This window comes from Cucurbita pepo, chromosome 9, assembly GCF_057944985.1.
Source record: "Cucurbita pepo subsp. pepo isolate OVF chromosome 9, ASM5794498v1, whole genome shotgun sequence".
Classification (NCBI taxonomy): Eukaryota; Viridiplantae; Streptophyta; class Magnoliopsida; order Cucurbitales; family Cucurbitaceae; genus Cucurbita; species Cucurbita pepo.
This window is the reverse complement of record NC_141806.1, coordinates 14,476,765-14,498,353: the sequence shown is the minus strand read 5'-3', so window position 1 is coordinate 14,498,353 and position 21,589 is coordinate 14,476,765. Positions and strand designations below refer to the sequence as shown.

General features: G+C 33.8%; 2 protein-coding genes and 1 long non-coding RNA gene across 6 annotated transcripts; 1 reads left to right on the top strand and 2 right to left on the bottom strand.

Moving 5' to 3' along the window:
• Positions 1-2,832: 2,832 nt before the first annotated feature.
• Positions 2,833-4,991, bottom strand: LOC147791347 (uncharacterized). Its single transcript, XR_015422386.1, has 2 exons — positions 3,954-4,991; positions 2,833-3,466 (listed from the first exon to the last, which is right to left on the bottom strand). It is a non-coding gene; the product is annotated as an uncharacterized LOC147791347 (long non-coding RNA).
• Positions 4,992-6,739: 1,748 nt separating this feature from the next.
• LOC111801944 (uncharacterized) lies at positions 6,740-7,707 on the bottom strand. Its single transcript, XM_023686188.2, has one exon. It carries the CDS (start codon positions 7,562-7,564, stop codon positions 6,899-6,901), a length of 666 nt encoding a protein of 221 aa, XP_023541956.2. The 5' UTR covers positions 7,565-7,707; the 3' UTR covers positions 6,740-6,898.
• Positions 7,708-13,351: 5,644 nt separating this feature from the next.
• Positions 13,352-15,566, top strand: LOC111801941 (uncharacterized). 4 transcript variants are annotated; one of them, XM_023686184.2, is made up of 3 exons: positions 13,352-13,643; positions 13,847-14,076; positions 14,276-15,566. In XM_023686184.2, exon 3 carries the CDS (start codon positions 14,388-14,390, stop codon positions 15,342-15,344), a length of 957 nt encoding a protein of 318 aa, XP_023541952.2. In that variant the 5' UTR covers positions 13,352-13,643; positions 13,847-14,076; positions 14,276-14,387; the 3' UTR covers positions 15,345-15,566. The 4 variants fall into 4 exon arrangements, with proteins under 4 accessions (XP_023541952.2, XP_023541951.2, XP_023541954.2 ...); XM_023686183.2 differs by having other exon boundaries at positions 14,195-15,566; XM_023686186.2 differs by lacking the exon at positions 13,847-14,076.
• The last annotated feature ends 6,023 nt before the right edge of the window (positions 15,567-21,589 follow it).

Here is a 21,589-nt window from a genome sequence, read left to right as displayed (position 1 = left end):
TTTTTTTTTTTTTTTTTTTTTATAAAATATTTCCAAAATCTAGTATTTATTTTCAAAGTTCTCATTTGTTTTTAAGACTTTGAAAGTGTATGCAATTTATGCAAATAAAATTATAATTAAAGAAAATTATAATATCTTAGAAATTATTTAAAATTCGTAATTTCTTTTTTTTTTTTTTTTTTTTTTTTTTTTAATTTCCTCTTCCAAAAAAAGGCAAATGGGACCTTTTTTTTCCACGATATTTCCAGCCGGTGACGATGACCCGTCTCAAAAAGCGCCATATTCTTTTGAGGCACGTCACTCCATTATCCCACTTCATCTTACCATTTTTTATTTTTCCGAAATTTCCGTAATTTCTTTTTGTTTACCTAAATTACTATAATATCTTCTCTTATGTCCCATCAATATTTTTTCTTCTTTTCTTTTATTAAATCCAACTTTATAGCATCTCAGATTTTGTTTATACTTTACATAATTAAATTATGTTTTTAATTAGATTTTTTCCAATATTCATCCTTCAATTTTTATAAAAAAATAAATTATTGGATGCATTAACAAATATGACTCTCCATCCCAGTCAAGAAAGGAAATTACAAATAATAGTGTCTATATTAAAAAATACTATACTAGAATTAAATAATAATCAATCAAATGGTCAAGTAAATGAGAACCACGTGCTAGTACTTATTCAAACGTATGTTTTAAGAAATTATTTGTTTACCTAAAAATAAAATAAAATAAAATAAAATGTATTTACAAAATTTTATTTAAAAGAATCTAAATGCTACATTGGTGTTTCTTTTTTTGAAGCAACTAAATTTGAAATGGTAACCTATTATATTCCTTTCTTTATGCTAAGCCATCTTTTAACTTGAATTTTAAAAATATTTGAAATTTAAAAAAGAATGTAAAAGGAAAAAGCAAGTGAAAAAAATACCCCATTTGCTTTAAAGTAAGGTGACATATTAATTAGCATGTGCAAAAGTTTTATTTTTATTATTATTATTTAATGTAGTTACGATGTGAACGAAAATTAATACTTTGAATTTTTGAATTATTCTTTAATTACTTAAAGTTATATTTCCTTTTCAATATCTTGAATTTAGAATATTAATTGGAGATATTCATGTATGCTTTTGAATATTTAAAAAATGGAATTAATGAATAAATATTTTGATAAACTAGAGAGAAACTTGATACCACGTAGGCATATGTGCGTTGCCCATCTCACCCTCTCAGAAAAAGAATTATTTTATTTTCTCCGCAAAAAATAGTTCCTTTCAAAACCCTAATAATTCGTACAGATCTTAGTCAAACTTTTCGGATTGACTCAATTTTTGCCGGTGTACACGTGGAGCCCCCACATTGTATACTTTCTAATTGGTAAAAAAATTTACAAAATTCACTCATCAAATAAAAATAATAATAAAAAAAGGTCCCGCGCAGTTTGTTCATGAAACGTCGTCGTTTTCGTCGTAATCGATAATTATGGGTAGTTGGCAAGAGAATAAGTCTCCCATTGGTTGTTCAAATATTTATATATTATTGCACTTTGAATGGAAAATTAAATGTAAATGACCTAACAATATTCGTTACACATTGCGAGTTTTTCAAACTCTTAATTTAATCAATTAATCAGCCTCTTCAATTTCTTCCTTACTATTTAAAGAAAAAATTTAATGAACTACATCATTATTTTAAAATAAATTCCATTAATTAATGTATAATTTCGAAATCAATTTTTTTTAGCATTTATGGAATGGAGTGGAGACCAAATTTAAGGTATGTTGGAAAATGGACCTATATTTAACCTTTTTTTTTTTTTTTTTTTTAGTTTGATTATAAATTTAAATAAATTAATCCCTATGTCATCATATAATAAAGCACAATTATGTATGTATGTATTTATTTATTATTTAATTAAGTTTTAATTATTTGGTTGAATTCATTTTAAAAAAATGAATTCTACACCATATATTATTAAGATTTGTCCTATCATTATTTAAAGGAAATATATATATGTATAAAATATCAATCTTTTTTCTTGGGTTTGGAATATTATAAGATGACATTGAATTGAATGATGGACAAACTTTGTTTTCTTTTATTTATTCACGTGTTTAATGATGTTTAACATGACTTTAGTCTACTTGATATTCTAAAATTAGTTATAAATACTATTTTCATTTATATATATATATTTTATTCAATAAGCTACCTTAAAAGTATTTTTAATATTGAAGTTATATTTTTAAAATTAACCAAATAACAATAATAATTTAGTTATGAATTTAAATATTTATTTAATAGTTATGAAAATCATGATAATTTTTTTTTATATGGATTGATATTCAATAAAAAAAAAACACACACACACACACACACACAATTTAACCTCCATACATGTTGCTCTAATATTGAGGTTGATGAATAAAGTAAAATAATATATTTTTTTAAAAAAATAGCAACTTTTTATTTCAAACATTAAAATTAATATTGTCAATTAATTAAGATATAAGAGGAAGAGTAGGAAAATGGTAGAATTTGAAGGGGTTGGGTGGGGATTGAATGGATGAGGTTGAGCTTCATTCAACTTTATGCCCCCACTCTAATAACACACACCTTATTATATACTTTCACATTAATGGATGGGACAATCTTGAACGCATTCTTACCTTCCACGTTGAAAATAATAACAATAATAAAACCTATAAAAATCATTCACAAATGACCAAATTCTTATGCCTTCCAATCAAACTATTTGAAATTGCACGTTCCAACTCTTTTTCATTATATATATATATATATATATATATACACACAACACCCATATATTTAAATATGTGGGGATATGAAACTTATATTAACATAGGAAAAACATTTATTTAAATGATTTAAAGAAGATGTAAAAAGACAAATTAGTATAATAATTAAATCTTCAGGTTTCTGTAAGCACATGAGAAAAAGCTTCAGCCCAACCTCCTCTCTTGTTGAAGGACGGACCCCAATTCAAGGCTTAGATGTAGGGGAAAAAGAAAGTGAATAACATAGATACCCACCCCACAGCCCAACCTCCTCTCATGTCAAGAAAACTGGTAATCTTACATGGGGAATAAAATATTTACCACAAGGACTAGCTTCAATGGAATTTTATAGTAGGAAACAACAGCACCCATTGTTATTTTACCGAGTTGTAGTTCATGGCCAAACCATCTCATGACAGGGATAAGGAAGAAAAGTTTACACATCTTCAAACAGGGAAGAAAGGAGTCAGTAATCTATTAGCAAGTCCGTTCAAGGCAAGAAAAGTAGCAGCTAGATGTACTTCTAAGTTCTAACCAGATATTTTAATTTCATCAAGAATTGTTAAAATCTGCACACCTTTCCCGACCAGAGCTTTGAAGGAAGCACTACTCATGGATATCCCTTCAATCTTAGCAACAGCATCCACCATCTCAAAACCTACCTGGAAAATTAATCATAGCATCAGCCATGCTTCAATTCGTCTTAGTAAAGGGCATCCAGACAAGACTCGGTATGGCTAATAACAAAAACAGCAATAAATAAAATATCATTCCACAGCTTTGTAAATCAACATAAATCATAATTTCCTCGAGATAACCACAATTGCATGCTCGGAAACCTATCCTAAGGGGGTTCCACACGATAAACGGCATACCAAGTTAACCCAATAGAAAATAAGGCATAATAGTTCTCAGTGAAACAGAATTTAATTTCTCACATAAATACTTAAATGAATTCAATCCTGAGCCTTCACCTTCATTCACCTCTGTTCCCTATTCCCTATCCTTTACAGTCAGTCGAGTCGGTAAACGAAAAAGAAAAAGAGAAATGAAAAATCCTTGGCGCTCGATATAAAAGGAATAAATAATAAATGGTACAAAAAAAAGAGCAAGTTGAATTCGTATACGCAGAGATAGGAGCATACGGACATTATGGCGCGTGCGTTCATACTTCTTCCCGGGATTCCCAAGGCCAATGATCAGCCATGGCTTCGGCAGCAGCGCAGGCTTGTTCTCCTCCACAGCAAGCTGATCGGGGGGCCAGAGGTGAGGAAGTAGACATGGACGCAGTAATGGAAGAAGTCATGGACGAAAAGATATGCAAACTTGGGGGATTTAAGGATAGAGAAGGGAAGGAAATGGGTGTTGTGAAGGTTCTTGAATGATTTGAAAAGGGGAAGAATTGGAGAGGAGTGAAGTGAAGAAGATACAACAATGGCAAGACAAGAGGCTGTGATTTTGGTTTGACAGAGAGATTGAGGATTGGCGGGAGGAACCAAAATTAATTTAACCTAATTTATCTTCCTCTTTGCCTCTAATACCCATACATCATTATATAATTGAATTAAAATAGAGTAATAAAAAAAGCTTTTCTTCCATTAATACTTTTTATTGATAAAAGCATTATGCATCAATCATTTCCAAGGGTACAATAATTCATATAAATCGAAAGCACCAGTACGTAAAGAAATGCCATCGTCTTTTGCAGCCCAAACGCAAGTATGACGATAACATCGATCACTAAGCCAGAGGCTCCTCTCTGGCCAAAACACTTGGCCCGAAGCATTCCCATGTTTGCTGCTAAAATTGCACCAAAATAGTGTCGTTTGCCCCAGGTTTTCATGGAACGTCCAAAAATATTTGCCTCCAGAATTGATCACATGCTCGCCTAAATCGTCGTCTTTCGACTTGCAATGAACTACCAGAGTGGAATCCTTCATGTCATTCAAAATATCCACTTCCCATGGAGAAAATGCGTTCATGCGCTTGGAATCAGATTGTGCAAAACATGAGTTAATAATCATGTTTGATTGAAAAGCAAGCAAAATGATGAAACAAAAGATGGTTTGAGACATCATTTTGCTTGCTCACTTTTCTTTTTACAACCCGATTTGGTTTTGTCTCATTTGGTTTTGTCTCATTTATATAGCACAATAGAATTAGTATACGGTTAGATTCACAAGTTGTACAATCTAAATCTTCTTAATTTTCTAATTTTATTTATCTAAATATATACAATAGGATTGTACGAACCATAACTAATAAGGTGTGTTATATATAGGAGGTTGTTTCTCGGGTATATATAGAAAAGTTGACTTGTTTGAATCAAATAATTTTAAGAATATTTATGGATATTGTATTTGTTCAATTGCACCTCTAGAGTCGCGCTAACAAACTTATGCTAATTTCCAATATGATATGTATGGGCAAAACAAAGAAATTTTGAACGTAACAACCCTAATTTTCTATTGAAATAGAACGGTTGTCACATGCATGATGTGACCTTTCTATGCGAAAACATGCTTTTACAATCACTCATAAAATGATGTCATGGACTTGAGCGTTCACATTCAAAGCCTTAAAATAAAATAACGAAAAGTTTGACATATTGGAACTCGTCGTTGAGAGCTAAGGTGGTGGAGGAGGATAAAGGGAATGTTTCGAAGGAGAACACTGATCCAGAAGAGACAGTAGATACTTGTAGCTGAATTCATGGAATCCCTTGTTTCTCTCTAGAGTCCGAATCTCTGGTTCCATCCCACAAACCACGAAATACTTATCTGGTTGATCGAATATCTCAATGCAAGAACACTATGTAAATAAGTCTTAAAATACATTAAAGAAATACAATAACTCTACATTACTTTAAATTGTAATCTACCCGAAGTTTATAACAAAGAAGTTTCATTCTTCTTGAACGTGCAAATTGAAATATCTTTGGATAATTTCAACAACATTTTCTTCATGATTAATATCTCTTGGTTCATATCATATTTCTTGCAAATATGGTCAAACAATAGTAAAAAAAAAAAACCAAAAATTAAAGTAAAAAAGCACTTCATCTCTATAGGTATTGATCTAGACATCAATTTAGCTCTCGATATGATTATAAAAAAGATATGATAAAAAAAATTGCATATAAATGATAAAAGTGCTGGCTCTTGAGAAATCAACTACTAGATCCCTAATATATGTTAGATAAATTGATAGATATAATTGAAGAAATAAATTTATAATTTAAAGACTTATTTATAATTTAACCAAAAAAAAATTATGTTTCTAACTTCATGAACTTAACTTGTAATTTAATTATAAGGAAAAAGAAAAAAAAATCCAACTATGTTAAGTTTTATTTTGATTATTATCAATATGCTCGTTATCCATGGATTGACATTTAAAGAATTAATTAGGGTTTTCATTCATAAAGCATTATGCTTTGATCGATAGTTGTGTTTGAGTTGAAGTCAACTCAATGAAGATTGAGTAAAATCATTTCCAAGGGTATACTAATTGATAAGAATCGAGGGAACCAAAACGTAAGGAAATGCCATTGTCTCTCGTAACCCAAATTCAAGTATTACAATCACATCGATCACTAGGCGAGTTTTTTTTCTCTTGGCCGAAACACTAAAACAGAAGCATGCCCACCTTTGCCGCTAAAATTGCACAAAAATAGTGTTGTTTGGCATGAATTTCAAAAAGTAAAAAATTCAATTAAAAAAATATATTTCATGAAAATTTGCACTTATCTTTTAATTTAACTATGAATTCAAATATTTAATTGCGTTATAAATATAATTTTTATAATTTGAAAATTAAATTGCTAACATATTCATATTTTTTTATTTAAAAAAATACTCTTAGTAAACTTAATTTGTTCGACCAAAATTCTACCCCTCCAGATAATAAATAACCATATCATGGGGACCACAAAAGAGAGAAAAATAAAAAATAATATATTTTTTTTTAAATTCTACATTTCTATTGAAAGATTTCTGTTTGTCCTTTGGGATTTACAACCTACAAACTTGAAACGATGTCGTGTCTTATCAACACGTCGGAGCCAAACGCACCTCCCCCATTCGAATTTATCTCTACAAAGCCGACAACGACTCCGGTCGAAACGGCACGTCCGAGTAATCAAACAAACCGCCCAATGCAACAAACTCCCCACCCAAACCGCTCTCCTCCGCCGCGCCGGAACCAATGCCGATTCCAATCTCAAACGAGTCATAACACGGTATCTCATCTTCAAACCCTACATTCCCATCCATCTCGAACACACCAGGCCAAGAACAAGCCGGCGTAAAATCAATCGCCTCGATCTTCCCCTCATTACTCGAACCTACAGTCGGCGGCAGGCCGAGTTCATCATCCGACGCCTCGAAAAGATATCCGAGTTCCGCCTGAGGAGTCTCATTCTGATCCGACAACGTTTCCGCCGGCGGTAGGGCATGAATCTCCTCCTCGAAGCTTCGGATAAACGAATCGAGTTCAAAACCTTGAATACTCTCATCTCGATCCGCAACAACGTCGGAATCTTCAAGGATGTTCAGCAACTTATCCTGAATCTCATCCGAATCTGCCAAATCGATTCTCAAATCATCTCCATCGGAACCTACCGGCTCCGACTTGGAGCATGGCTTTACAAATCTCGATTCCGTTGAGTTGAGTCGTCTGAGCTTCGACTCGGCCGAATCCGCAAGCGAGACGTCTAACTCGTCGCGATCTCGCTTTCTGTTGTCGGTGCAATTTTCCATGGAAGAAGAAGGAAATAGATAGAAGAAAAAGAAGATGAAGAAGAAGAAGAATTAGGGCTTTAAAGGTTAAACCGCCATTAGAGAGAACAGAATGAAGGAATGGTTGCAGAAGTGGTGTGAGAGACTAGAAATGGGAGGGGGCGACGTTTAAAAAGAGGGGAAACAGAGATATAAAAGAGAAGGACACGTGTCGAATAAAGAGAGGGTTTAGAAAATCCATTCTCGGTCGCCGTGTTTCCACCTTTTCTTTCTTCCAATTTTATCCTCTGTGTTTGTTTTCAATGATTCTGCTCCTCTTTTTCAATTTCTTTTTTAAAATAAATATATATATTTGGTAATAGTTATTTATTTATTTATTCATTTAACTAAATTTAAATGTAAGATTTGAAGTCCGTTGCGGGTCCCACTGACTTGGCATTGAATTTCGCCTTCTTGACCTTTTCGCTTCATTTACGTTTTTTTTTCTTTTTCTTTTTTGGGACAATTTCTTAATAATTGCATCGTTGGGGTCGGCGTTGAATCGGATTACGCATTGCCCCCCTCGAATCACCTGTATTTTGCATTACGGTCCTCTTCTTTTTATTTTATTTTATTTTATTTTTACTTTTGAGTTTAAATAATTATTTTAAGTTTAAATATTCCTACAATAACTTTCTCCTGATTAATAATAATAATAATAATAATAATAATAATAAAGGATGAAAAGGACGGACGAAGAAAAGGTCGAAAAAATCTGAATAAATATTAAAGAGAATTGAAGTAAATAATAAATTACAGACGACGCAAACGGCGACCTAACCATTTACGCCGCCTGAAAAATAAATAAAAAAATCGTAACGATCGTTATCTCCCGTTTGACTGCCGTGCCGCACTTCCCTAGCCGTAAACGGCAATCTTGTCTGCAACTTTCAAGTAATAGCTTGTGGGTCCCTTGTCGATTTTGATGTTTTTTTTTCTTCTTCAAATTTACAATCCAACGGTTCACATTTATTATCAAGTCAACTCGAAATTTTTTGACTTTTTCCTTCCAATTTTAAAATGTTGAACCAACCTTGGATCTAATTTTCTTTTTTTCTTTTTGTTTTTATTAGATCTTTTTTAATTAAAAAGACTAAAATATTGTAATTTTAAATGTAAAATAATCAAATTTTTGAAATTTAATATTTTTAATGGCAATAGATAAAGAAGAATAATTTTATCTAAAAATATAAGATGATTATGTATAAGGATGATAATTTAAAGCTACACAACTAATCTATATTTTGGGTGTTAATAAGTTCTTAGAAATAATAATAATAATAATAATAAATGAGACCTAGACTCTAATCACGTGTGGGCATGACACTAATAATTGATTATTTTAAACGTGTTATTAAATATTTAGAGTTAAATAATTTGTGTTTACGAAACTAGCCCCAAGTCTTATGGTATTTAGTGAAGAAGTCTTATGGTATTTAGTGAAGTTAAATAATCTGAATTAGATGTAATTACCTTAACTTTGGATGAGAACTCATAATATTTTAAATGGTTTAAAATTAAAATTAAAAAAAAAAAAAGTTAATTTTTCTATGCCGAAAATGATAGGATGTTGGAGACGAAAAATCCCACCTCGAGAATAGTCAAGAATACTCGAGTGGAAAAGAGACAAAAATAAATAAATAAATCTCAAATATATATATTTCATGACTATTTGTATTTTTTTTTTTTTTTTTTTTTATATCACTTATATTTTCATTTTTAAAACTTACTTATATTTCTTAAAATTGAATAAAAATACCCTATTAATTTGACTAATAATTGATATATATATTTAAGAAAAAGGTAAATAAAAGTAAATAATTATGAAATGAGAGCATAATTTATAAATAATTCGTTGACACCTTTGGCTATGAAGTTGATGTGGAAGCTGAGTTTTTGGTTTTATTTTTGGTGGCGTATTGAAAGGGCCTTGGAAGATTTGTGACCAAACTAAATAATATGAATTGACCCACCACCCAACAACCCAAACGCCCTTTCAATACATATTATTTCTTCCTCCTTCATTCACTTCAATCAATTACCTATTTAATCTTTTAAAAAAAATAATATCTATTTAATCTCGAACCAATACTACATAAGAGTGATTATGAGAATATGAAAGACACTACTTATACTAACAAACTGTACCTTTGATTTCGATGACTTAACAATAAAAACTCCATTACAATTTGGTCAAACTAAAAAAAAAAATTAAAAATTTGGAAAATGAAGCATAATAATTAATTGGAGGTGTAATTGATAAGTAATATAGGTAGAATGGTAGGTTAGATAAGTATCCATATTTATGGGATTTAAGTAAATGATATTTTTGTTTATTTTATATAGAAAGGAAAATATTTGCGTGGGGCTGAATTATTGGAGGAATTATATTATGAGCATTAAAACAAAACAAATTAATTAAGATAATGATATTAAATATAAAAAAAAAAGGGGCAAGGTTTTCCATGACGTCGTTCTCAAATAATTAAACACCCCTCACACTTACCTCGTCCATCACGCAACCTTCATAACCTGCCACATCTATCCTATCTATTCATTTTTTTTAAATTTAAATCATAACCTTTATAAAACATTTATAAATTAGAAAAATCTTAGCTTTTTTTAATTTTTTTTTTTAAATAAGATTACTAAAGATTTTAAACCTAATTTTTAGCTTAAAAATATTTTAAACAAATATATATATATTAAAAAATAAATTTGTTAATTTTAAAAATTATGTCCTAGGTTTTTTTAATTAATAAATATTATCTTCTAACATGGTTTTTTTTTTTTAGAAAATATACTGATTTACGAGTATTTTTTTAAATAAAATTTTAATAAAAAACAAACTTTAAAATAACTATTTTTTAAAAGAATAATAAAGGGTAAATATATATATATATATATTCTTATATTTTAGATTTAGTGGATAGTTTGTATTCAATATAAAGGTTGAACAGATTGAACTTTCAATCCCACTCTTTCTCATTCTTAAAACATCTCTAGAGAAATATCCGGGATCATCTGATATCAAATCTAGAGTAGAGTCCTATCGGTAGTATAAGAATTGAACCACTCCTAGTAGGATGTGATTCAAGGACAAGCTAAATACGGAAGCTAGCGAGCATGTACACATAATTAAATGAGAGATGCTTAAATAAACCAAAACTATATTTAAATGACAGTGCGATCGTATGAATATCACATTATGATTAAAAAAAGACTCGTGAATAAAATTTATGATATTTTATCTCTAGATAGGAAGAACTATAACGTAATCAAATATTTTCTCCAACTTGGGGCGGTTGACTTTACATTAGAATTGAAATGCTTAAAAAACAATCAGAAATAAATTTAAAATTAACTTTAATAACTTTATATTGCCGAAGAAAAAAAGAAAAAAAAAAAAAAAAAAACAGGAACTAATCAGTAGAATCTGCTGGAGGCACTTCATTTAAATTCAGTTCCATATGTTCCTCAACCTGTCGGATTCTAAACACCGCCGCCGCCCTTCTCTCCGTCGGCCTCTTCTGTACCTCTTTCAAGTACCGTAAAGCCACATCCATCCTCCTCAAAATGGCATAGAACTCCTCCACCGCCTCCGTCGTTGGCTCCTCTACCTCCACCTCCGCCGGCGCCGTCTCTCTCTCCTCCTTTCTCATCTTCTTCTTCGTCTCTCCGCCGCTCTCCCCCTGCGACATTTTCTTCCTCTTTTCTCTCTCCATTCCTAATTGCTTCTTCTCCGACAAGATCATACCATTTTTTTTTATTTCTTGCCAAATGATCAAGCTTCTTTGATCAGTAGTTATAGTTCTGGCTCTTTCGTTTTCCACCGTCGGATGGAACAATTGGAATCTATATGACGTCATTCATTTTCATTATGCCCACGTCACTCCGTTAGACATTTTGAGCAACTTGGGGATGATATAGGGCCGGACATGAATTGGGCCGACATTCAACTGGAGTTGGGCCACAACCCATTAAGCAGTCTTGGATTTTATAAATTATAGTTTTCTAATTATATAAATATATATTAGATGCATTATTAGCTTTAGAAAAGTGAAAGGTAATAAAAAGAAGTCATTGTGGGGGAAAATTAAGACAAATAGAGGAATATTATTTAAAAAAAAAAAAATAGAAAAAGAAGAAAAGAAAGCCCATAATACCAAATTACCAAAAACACCTTACCTAGCCCCTTTCTTTTGACTACTATAGTGTTTCCCCCAATTTTTCTAGGACCCAAATTTGGGCTTTTCCACTTTTTATTTATTTATTTATTTATATAATCGTTTGGTTTTAAAATATTAGGTTTGAGCTCGAGCTTGATGTAGCAGTCAAGACAAGGGCGTAGGTGGAATGTTGTTTATAGGGAATCACTGTACATTCGAGTCTAGATTTTCTTTCATATTTGTCTTTAAGTTTCTGTATTTCGTATATTTTAAACAGCCTAAACTTGTAATATTGTATATTGGTAATTCGTTTGGCTTTTGTAAAAATTAAATTTTTATTACTATTTTAATTGAATTTTCGATGTGCACACGTGTTTAAATATTTTAAATTTCATGCATTTTTACTTATAAATAAAATAAAATACAACACCAAATTTAAATTTATGGAGTTGCACGTTATTGAAAAATGAAAATAATAATAAAGTTGAAAAAAAAGAATGGATTAGGAAAGATTAACTAAGATTACACTAATTAGTTGGCATAATTAATGGTAATAAATCGTTTTAAGGTGGTGCAATGTAAGGCAATATGGGTGTAAATTTTGTGGGTATTCTACTTTTATTTACATGCATTTTCTTACGTTTTTTACGGTTTCATTTCATTTCTAATATTACGTTACATTATTTATATTTCCACATCCTCTTTATTAATTATATCCTAATTTTTATTAATTACCTATCATAATTATTAATACTATCATTTTATAACCTAAACAAGATTATAGATTATTAGTTTTAACAAACTTACATTTAATTTTTTATTACACAAATAAATACAATTATTCAACCTCACCGAACACTTCAATTGTTCTAACAGTTTGTCATATGAACTAAGGGCTATTACGTCACTCAAACTATATTTGTTAGCATGGCTTAGTTTAGTAGGTTGAAGCAATTAGAAAAATACGAGTGAAAAGCATATAAAATTCCCAATATAGTCTAAGTGACGTAAGAAGTCAACTAGCATAAAGTGACTCATAGTCCGATCCAAATTAGAGCTACAGGACTCACCTGTCTAACTGAGATACGACTAAATTGAGACCAAAAGATTTTCTAGCTCGTGGATCTCGCGTCCGACAAGAATCAAACCTATAAATTTCAAACAACCTCACAAGCCTATATGGGTGAATATAGAGGTAGAGTTAATGACATGTTGTGTTCTATCTTATCCTAACACGTTATTTTCATTGAATTCAATCTTACTACTTCCACTTATCAACCTAGCCAAATTCGAGTATCTAAGTGTGTAGTCTAGAAGAGCACGTTATTGTGTACATCTTTGCGCAATGCATACCCTCCCATGGCAAGATCTCGAACAGTAGGAAATTGTTTATTCAATCAACCAAAACCAAAGAACAATAAACAAAAGGAATATTAAAAAACATAAAAAGTAGCATTTTAAATTCTATGGTGGGCGAGTGAGATCTGTTGGTGATTGATTAAAATCCAAGCCCAAGATCTTCAAAGCAAAACATCCTTGAAAGGACTAAAATAGCATCCATATTGTGAGAATTAAGGGAGAAAAGAAAAGCTTGACTGGAGCCGGAGGTGAAGATTGGGATTGGGTGGACAGATGGCCCAAGCAGCAGCACGCGAGAGGCTTTTTGGCTCACCTTAAAATGCCTCATTTCACACTTCCATTCAGAAGAAAAGAAGCCGAGAGAGAGAGAGAGAGAGAGGGAGAGAGCGTCGAGAGGGATAGGCTCTGTGTCTGTGTTGTCTGTGTTGGAGGGCTACGAATCCACAACAGAATCACACACACACACCCCCTTCAAACCAAATTCAATCACAGACTCCCCTCCGCCTCCGACCAAATACTCTCAGACGCCTTCAGTGAGTCCTCTAAACCCTCCTTCTAATCGCTATTGCTTCATTTCTCGGTTGTTCATGCTCTTGGGAACTGAATCTACTCTGTTTTCGACGTTTTCTAAGCCATTGCTTATGATTTTCTTTTGTTTTTTGTGGGGTTTTTGACTTTTCTGTGATTTTCCACTCCATGGTTCTCTGACCCATTTCGCGCGTTTCTTCTTTTGTAGCTTGTGTGTTCATTCTTTTCCTCTCTTTCAATCACAACCCTCGTCGATAAGATACTTCGCAAGGGGGGTTTTGTGGAGAGATTTATGTCTTCTGAGTTTCATCTGTCCTCTGGAGCTTTGAAGCAGCTCTGCTTTTGTTCTTTGTCTCTGTTCTTCACCCTTCACATGCAATTTCGTTCTCGTCATCAACAAACTTTTCAACCCTTTTTTATGCAATTAACATCAAATCGGTATGTGGGTTTTGCTTGTTACTCGTTTATTTCAAGGGTTTAATACCTGAGATTCCATTCTTTTCAAGCGATGTATGGGTTTATGGCTGTTTTATTCAAAACCCCTTTTCTCCTGCAGGTCTTGTTCTGGAGTGAAGAGGTTTCAAGCTTCCACAAGCTACCATAATCTCTTCTCAATTTTGGTTCATTTTTGTTTCAGGGTTTTGGGTTTTCGTTGACATTGAAGATCGCTAAAACTTCCTCTGTTCTCCTGCCTTCGTTTATTCATTCATTATATTCTGAGGTTGCTAAGGCAGTTTCCAAATCAAGATATGTATGGTAAGGAGGAGAAGAAAATGAAGCAACTAAGAGAAGGAAAGTCCATTTCTGTGAGGAAAGTTCGTGTACTGTTTCACGATCCTGATGCCACTGACTACTCAAGTGAAGAAGATGAACATGTCAATCAAGATGCTAAAAACATTGTCTGGGAGATATCAGTGCCAGATATCCGCCATAAGATATCCAAGGAGAGCTCACATGGAGGCAAAATTAGAACCAAGGCTGAAGTCAAAGCAAGCAGTAGCAGAACACAAAGATCGTCTTCGATGTATAAAGGCGTTCGACGAAGGAAATGGGGGAAATATGCAGCAGAGATTCGAGATCCGTTTCGTGGCCGAAGATTGTGGCTTGGTACTTATAACACTGCTGAGGAAGCTGCTGTTGCTTATCAGAGAAAGAAGCACGAGTTCGAAAGTATGCAATCGATGGCGAAGGGCAGTGGTGAGCTTGGCCGAGAGCAACCGGAAGAGAAGAGCGGATCAGTTGCTGATTACACAGATGAATCTGAAAACATTATAGCTTTGTTTTCTCATCCTTCACCATCATCTGTACTGGATGTTTGTAGTGAAAGTTTATGCAGCAATGTGGATCAAACTATGGAACATTCAATCACTGAAGGATGTATGCCTGTGGTAGATGATGAAGACATCCTGAAATCCATCTATGAAGATGAGCAGTCCATTTTAGACATCATGGAAGCGACCCCGACCCCAACCCCGATAACTCTACCACGATTAGATACTCAGGAATTGGACTTTCAAGTTCTTGAAGACAATTCATTGATCTTCAATGATTTTGATCAGTTCTTTCATGACACGAACTTCAGAGACAATTGTACTCTACACAGCATCGAAAACAGTGTCGGGGCGCTCGATCTTCCTCCGATGGATATGGAATTCGACAAGGAGTTTTCATGGTTTGACGATACGATGAGTATATCGTGCATGTAAGTTTTGCAGTTAGGAGATAGTAATAGTCTTAAGAGCGGTAAAAAAAAAAAAAAAAACAAACAACCATTGTGAGGATGCAATCTGTGGTAATGTTTGTAGAGAAAGAGAGAGAGAGTTCTTGGGTTTTTGTGTGTGCTTTTAGAGCCGTCCAAGACATTTTTTTGTCAACTTCCGTTTGTACCGCTAAGTTTACATAACTATTATGAATGCAAGTTCTGGTAAGTAAGCCTTTGGCTGCTGCGGCTGCTGCTGCTGCTCTGCACCAATGCAAATTCATTCAGAAACTGTCATTTTTTCATAGGGAGATGAACTCTGAGTTTGTTCCTATCTGTCTAGTTGATGCCTTTTCTTTTGATTCCTCCCTTCATTTTGTCTCTTCTTTCATTTTGCTGGATTTCCTTATGGCAAGTGTTTGGCAATGCCTTATGGGCACAGCAGGGAAAGTCAGAGGAGCCAAGTGTGTTGTGGGTAATGTAGAGTGACAAACATACACAAACACTCAAATTTTAACCATCAAACGCATGGACAACACACACAATTCCCTTGAAGTTATCAAAGACGGCTCGAGACCTCGAAACGAACCAACAACCAAATGTTGTAAGAACAGAGAGCTTTGACGAATGGTAATTTAGACCCTTTTATGAAACATGTTGGCTTGAGGTAAAGTCGGGCGGATGAGGTCGAGTTTAATTAGGGTTATGATGGATGTGTTTTGGTGTTATTTTGTGACTTGTGGACCAAAGGTAGTGAGGGTGTGAAGGGGATAAAGAGATGATAATGGCGGTGGCACAGAGGCAGAGGATGGCTTAAAAAAGAAGCAATATTTGCATAATTTGAGAGTGGTGGTTATATGTACTTTTCTTTCATATCATTCAAAATAATATTTCCTTTCCAGCCTACAAAAATAAATAAATAAATAAAATTTACTTTTGACTTAAACCCTATATTGAAAATAGTCAAAGATTTGTTGTCTTCTCACATGCCCCTTTAAAAGCTCAGTTTGAATTTTTCCAAATCTCTGCCATTGCTTCAGAATACATAAGGAAATTTTTGACATATAAAGATATAATTTCATCCGTTTGATCGTTCTATTTTTTCCCTATATGGTCGGGTAAAAAAGGTTGTTCTACTTCATATTTTGCTCGTTTAGAAGAAAAAACTCACTCAATAATGTTGATTGATAATCTAAGACGATTAGTGGATAGTTCAATTATTTTGTATGAGAAAGGTTGATTGGATGAGTGATGATGAGAATGTGACATGTGAGGAAGAAATTAAGGAAATCTTTGCTTCTCTCTCTAAGGGAATGGAAAGGGGAGAGAGAGAGAGAGAGAGAGAGAGAGGAAGAGGAAAGCCGCCATGTCAATTCAAGATCATCTCAGCAAAAACACAGCCGAAACGTAAACAAAAAGAAAAGGAAAAAAGTGGGTCCAGAAATGGGGAGGCGGCTTCAAGAACAGAAGAAGATCAAAGCTGCTACCAATTTTCAAACTCTGCCTGCTCTACTCTTCATCGTTCATCCATCCATTCCCCAGCCTTTTGTCCCCTTTTCCCCCAACTTCTCTCTTATCTTACCTAATCACATACTAAATCAAACCCTTTCTCTTACCCAATACTTGCCCACCCTTTCTCACATGAAACATATAACTACTTCCATTCGAATTTGAAAAGAGAGATTTGACTATTATTGAAACGAATTTCTTCACTTACCATTTGTTCTTATTCTCCTTATTCTTATAACTGAGCTCGAAAACAAGAACTATTTTTCTATCATGCCGTATACCTTAGACTATCAAGCCCACTTCGATTGTCTACCTAAGATTCAACACATAGGGAAGATATTAAATTCAAATCTTGATCAATATGGAACTAGGGTAAGAGTCCCATCAGCCTAATTCAACGGGTGAAAAGGCACCAAAGCTATTCCAAACACATGTAATAGATTTTATTTGAACTTTAAAATGGTTGGTAAACATAGATATTCCTTTTAGGAAGTAGCATTGCTAAGAGTGATAGCATACACTATAACAACAAGATTCTCTATCTTATATATATATATATATTTTAAAACATGATATAATAAAAATGATTCCAAATACTGATATAATTTTAAATTTGATGTGCTTAGTGTTCATTCTTTCCTATCATATAGGAAGCTACAAATTTATTAGCTATAATAATGACACAATCTTATGATATTGTATCTTAGCATAGCAAAAGTCATTAAATCATGGGAATAATTGAACAAAGAGCATCATAGCTTACCAACTAAGATGCTGTCATAAAGGGCTATTGGGGGAAGTTGGGAGGAAAGAGAAGAAGAAAAGAAGAATCCTAAGGAAACCAGAACAGTACACATCTTAAAATGAGAGGTCTATTCATTACTAAATCTCCAAGAAATTTTATGAATGATTCATCAATTTTTTTGAAGGTTTTAAGGTTGCTGTCTTTGAATGGTCTAAATTAATGAATATGACGTTTCCACAAAACCCAAAGTCCAATTCGTCTACTCCTCATTTAATGGTCATAATATTGGTTTCGACGATAGAAAGATATCTAAATTGAGTCCATATGATTTCCATAAATCTTAAAAGGGCTCCTTATTGTTAAGGGTTTTTAAGATTTATGGAAAGTATGAGAACAAACTTCAAAATTTTATGGTACGGTAACTAAATAGGACACATCTCGAAGTAAAAGGACTAAACTAATATTTTAACCAGCAAAGTAAATACATCTAGTTTATAGAATTAGCAAATCATAGTTAATAAAAGCTCCAATTCAATTACAGAAAGTTGCAGGCTTCTCGAACACAATTCATGAAAATGGCTCAAACATTGAGAAAACTCGGAATTCAACATGAAAAGATTAGCAGACCTACCTTCCGAATATGTAGGTGGATAAAATTTACTTTCCAAGAATGGGGTCAGTCAATACATTTGATATTAATTTGCTGTCATTCCGCAGCAAAAGTGCTGGTGAATAAAAAACTCAGCTATTGGAAATTGGAATTCACTTTCATTCAAAGAGTACAAAGGCTTTCCAAATGAGATAATATTCTCACTACTTTGTCAGTTTGTTCAATTTCTAAATCACAAAGTGGCATCGAAGTTCCAAAGTTTCTGAATCTTTCTAGCTCAGCAACCAGTTCTGTTCTGTAGCAGATAGATATTACACGAATTATTCCTGTTTTTCCTTCCTTTTTCCCCTTTTCCTTTTTTTGGATAGAATGCGAATCAGAAAAGGCAAACAAAAAAAGCACACACCCACATTATTCTATCTTATCTGCAGGAATGTAATCCCTTGAAAGCATGAACACTAAGATAAACAATGTCTATCTTTTAGAAATATGATCGCCAATAAACCCAGAAACCAACAGGTTATGCGTCTAATCAATAAATTTGATCGTCTAAACCAGAAATTATGCTATTGAATGGCTGAAGCTTTAGAATATGATACATTCTTATCAGGTTTTTGGATAACTTCGTGGAAGATTGAAAAAAAAAGTTACAATTTGGAATATAAAGATCCTTGACGAAAAGTTTGAGCTTTGAACAAATCTATATAAAAAAAAGGTTTTTGACTGAGAAACAAAAATTAGCACTAGTTGACTAGCATGTACGAGTAGCGAATAAATGCAGCATAGGCTTAATGACAAGCAAGAATCACCAAAGGCATCAACTCGACTAGGAAGTAGAAGTTAGCATTCAGTTGGCCTCCTATATGTAATTCGAGGGGTCAGTATTGAGCCCTCTGGCATTTTCTTCTGCAAGACTTTGTACATAAAGGTGTTCTTTGCAAACCATCTTGCACGGCTTTGGCATTGTTCTACTAAGGCGTGGCATTGTTGTTATCAATCCAAGTACAATGAAGAAGTTATCTAGATTCTCTTTCTTAAGATACGAGCCATTTGTTATGGCAGGGCCGGCTACGTGACTATTCTATGAAATATTTGGTATGAAAGAAATAAAGAAACCATACAAGTCTTGAGAGGCGGGGCTCAGTCTTGAGAGCCTTGGGCTGTGGCCCTCTTTTGTACTTCGATTTGTCTCAACACACTTGGTTTAATTATTAAAAAAAAAATTGAATGAGAAACGGATGACTTCATTTCATTGATAGTATGAAAGGTACAAAAGAGGCAAAGGGTCGAAGAAAGAATGAGAGACGTAATACTATAATCACAAGGTATAGAGAAAATTTACACCAAGAGAGGGCACAATAAATCAAGGGTCGAAGAAAGAATTGAAGTCCTGTGCCTTGTCTTCAGAGATGCAATGGTTCCACTCGAGCCAAATGGACCAAAGAAAAGGTTTGATGATATAAACCCACATAGTAGCTTTCCTTTAGTGAAACGATGACCTAAGATCAAAGATTCAAGCATAATGATCATATTGCCCGGAAGGGAGAGATGTAGATGGAAAGCCGTGCACATTGACAGGTAGTGGATAAATGCAGCATAGATTGATACCAATTTCGACAAAGGACACACCAACTAGGAGAGGAGACTATTCAAGGAGCCTTTTTTAGCGAGCCTTTTTGAGCAATGCATCCGCTGTATTATGCATTCATGGCTTAATTCCGAAAGGAAATTTAAGAATTGGACCCCTCAACATATGCTTGTAAGGTGCTTGTGAGGGAGTTGGTGGAGAAGGCTCCTTTAACATCCCAAGTCCATTTCCAATAATCATCTATAGTTGATCTTGGAAGGGGAAGGAGAATGGAGGAAAGATCAGCCCGTTCCAAAATTTTATCATCCGTTAAACTACGGCATTAACTTAAATCCCATGAAGAGTCATCAGAGTTCCAAACCACGCTTACGACGGGGAAGGGCATAAAAGCCAAATTTAGAGGAGTTGAACCAACCCAGTTGTCATTCCAAACTGAGGTGGATTTCCCATTGCCAATAATATTCACAATACAGTCATAAATCAAAAGTAATTATCCATAATAAACTTCCAAGGACATCGGTGATATTTGAGCTTTTTGTACACCAGATGCATATCAAAGTGGGTCAAGCCATATTTAGAGACTATGAATCTCCTCCAAAGGGCAGGTTTTTCAGAGTAAATCTCCAGAGCCATTTTGGCAGGAGGCTAGTTCTTGGTCTTCATAACAAATAACCCTAAGCCCCCTAGGGCACTGTACAAGAATTAGTGTGAGGCTTACCATTCAGGGGGAGGCCCAAGTAGACCGATGGCCATGAAGCCACTTTACAACCGAAATCATGGGCAAGGGATGCAATGGTATCCAAGGCCAGATGAATGCCTAAGAATGCTGATTTTTGGCGGTTGATACATAACTTGATGCTTCTTCAAAGTGTGTATGGTATGGAAACTAGAGAGAGCATTTCCTTTGTCTAGAATGGTGTCGTTTGTAAATTGTAGGTGGTCAGACTACACCCTCCCACCTCAAAGCCTCTGATGTTACCTTTACGTGCCTCTTGAGAAATATACAACTTAAACAATCTATCACAAGGATAAAAAGAAATGGGGTAGGGGATCACCTAGTTGAACAGCGATGATTTGACCACTAGACTTGTCATTAATGATGATGGAGTAATTAGCCGAGAAATACAGCCCTAAAATCACTTTTGCCACTATGTTCCAGAACCTTTAGCCGGCCAGAATATTATAAAAAAAAGTCTCAACCAACCATACAAAGGCTTTTTCTGTATCCAATTTGATACCAACCCCCTCAAGGACAACATGTATTCCTCTATGGGATTATTTGCAATTAAGTATGCATCAGTAATCTGTCGGTCAACCATGAATGCAAGTTGAAACTAAGAGAGTGAGGGGAAGGAACTTCTTAAGCGCTCTGAAAGGACCTGCCCACGATCTTATACAGGCATGAGGTAAGGCTGATGGGCATATAATCTCCCACAGATTCGGCATCACTCTTCTTGAGGATGAGGCAAATATAAATTTTGTAAAGGCTTGCATTGATGATGGCATTCTGAATAAAGTCTTGGAAGACTCCCTTAATGCCATCCTTAAGAATGTTCCAATGCTTTTTAAAGAATTCAGTGGTATAACCATCTGGTCCAGATGATTTGGATCTTAGGTCCTTCATTGCATTCCCAATCTCCTCTTCTGTTAAAGAGGCTTCAATGTCGAAGGATTGAGATGCTGATATTGGAGCCCAATTTTCAATGATACGTCATGTAAAAATCAATGAATTTGACCTCCATATCAGTGTTCAAGATCAAACTAATGCCATCTCTGGATAAAATCACAACAATGGTGTTC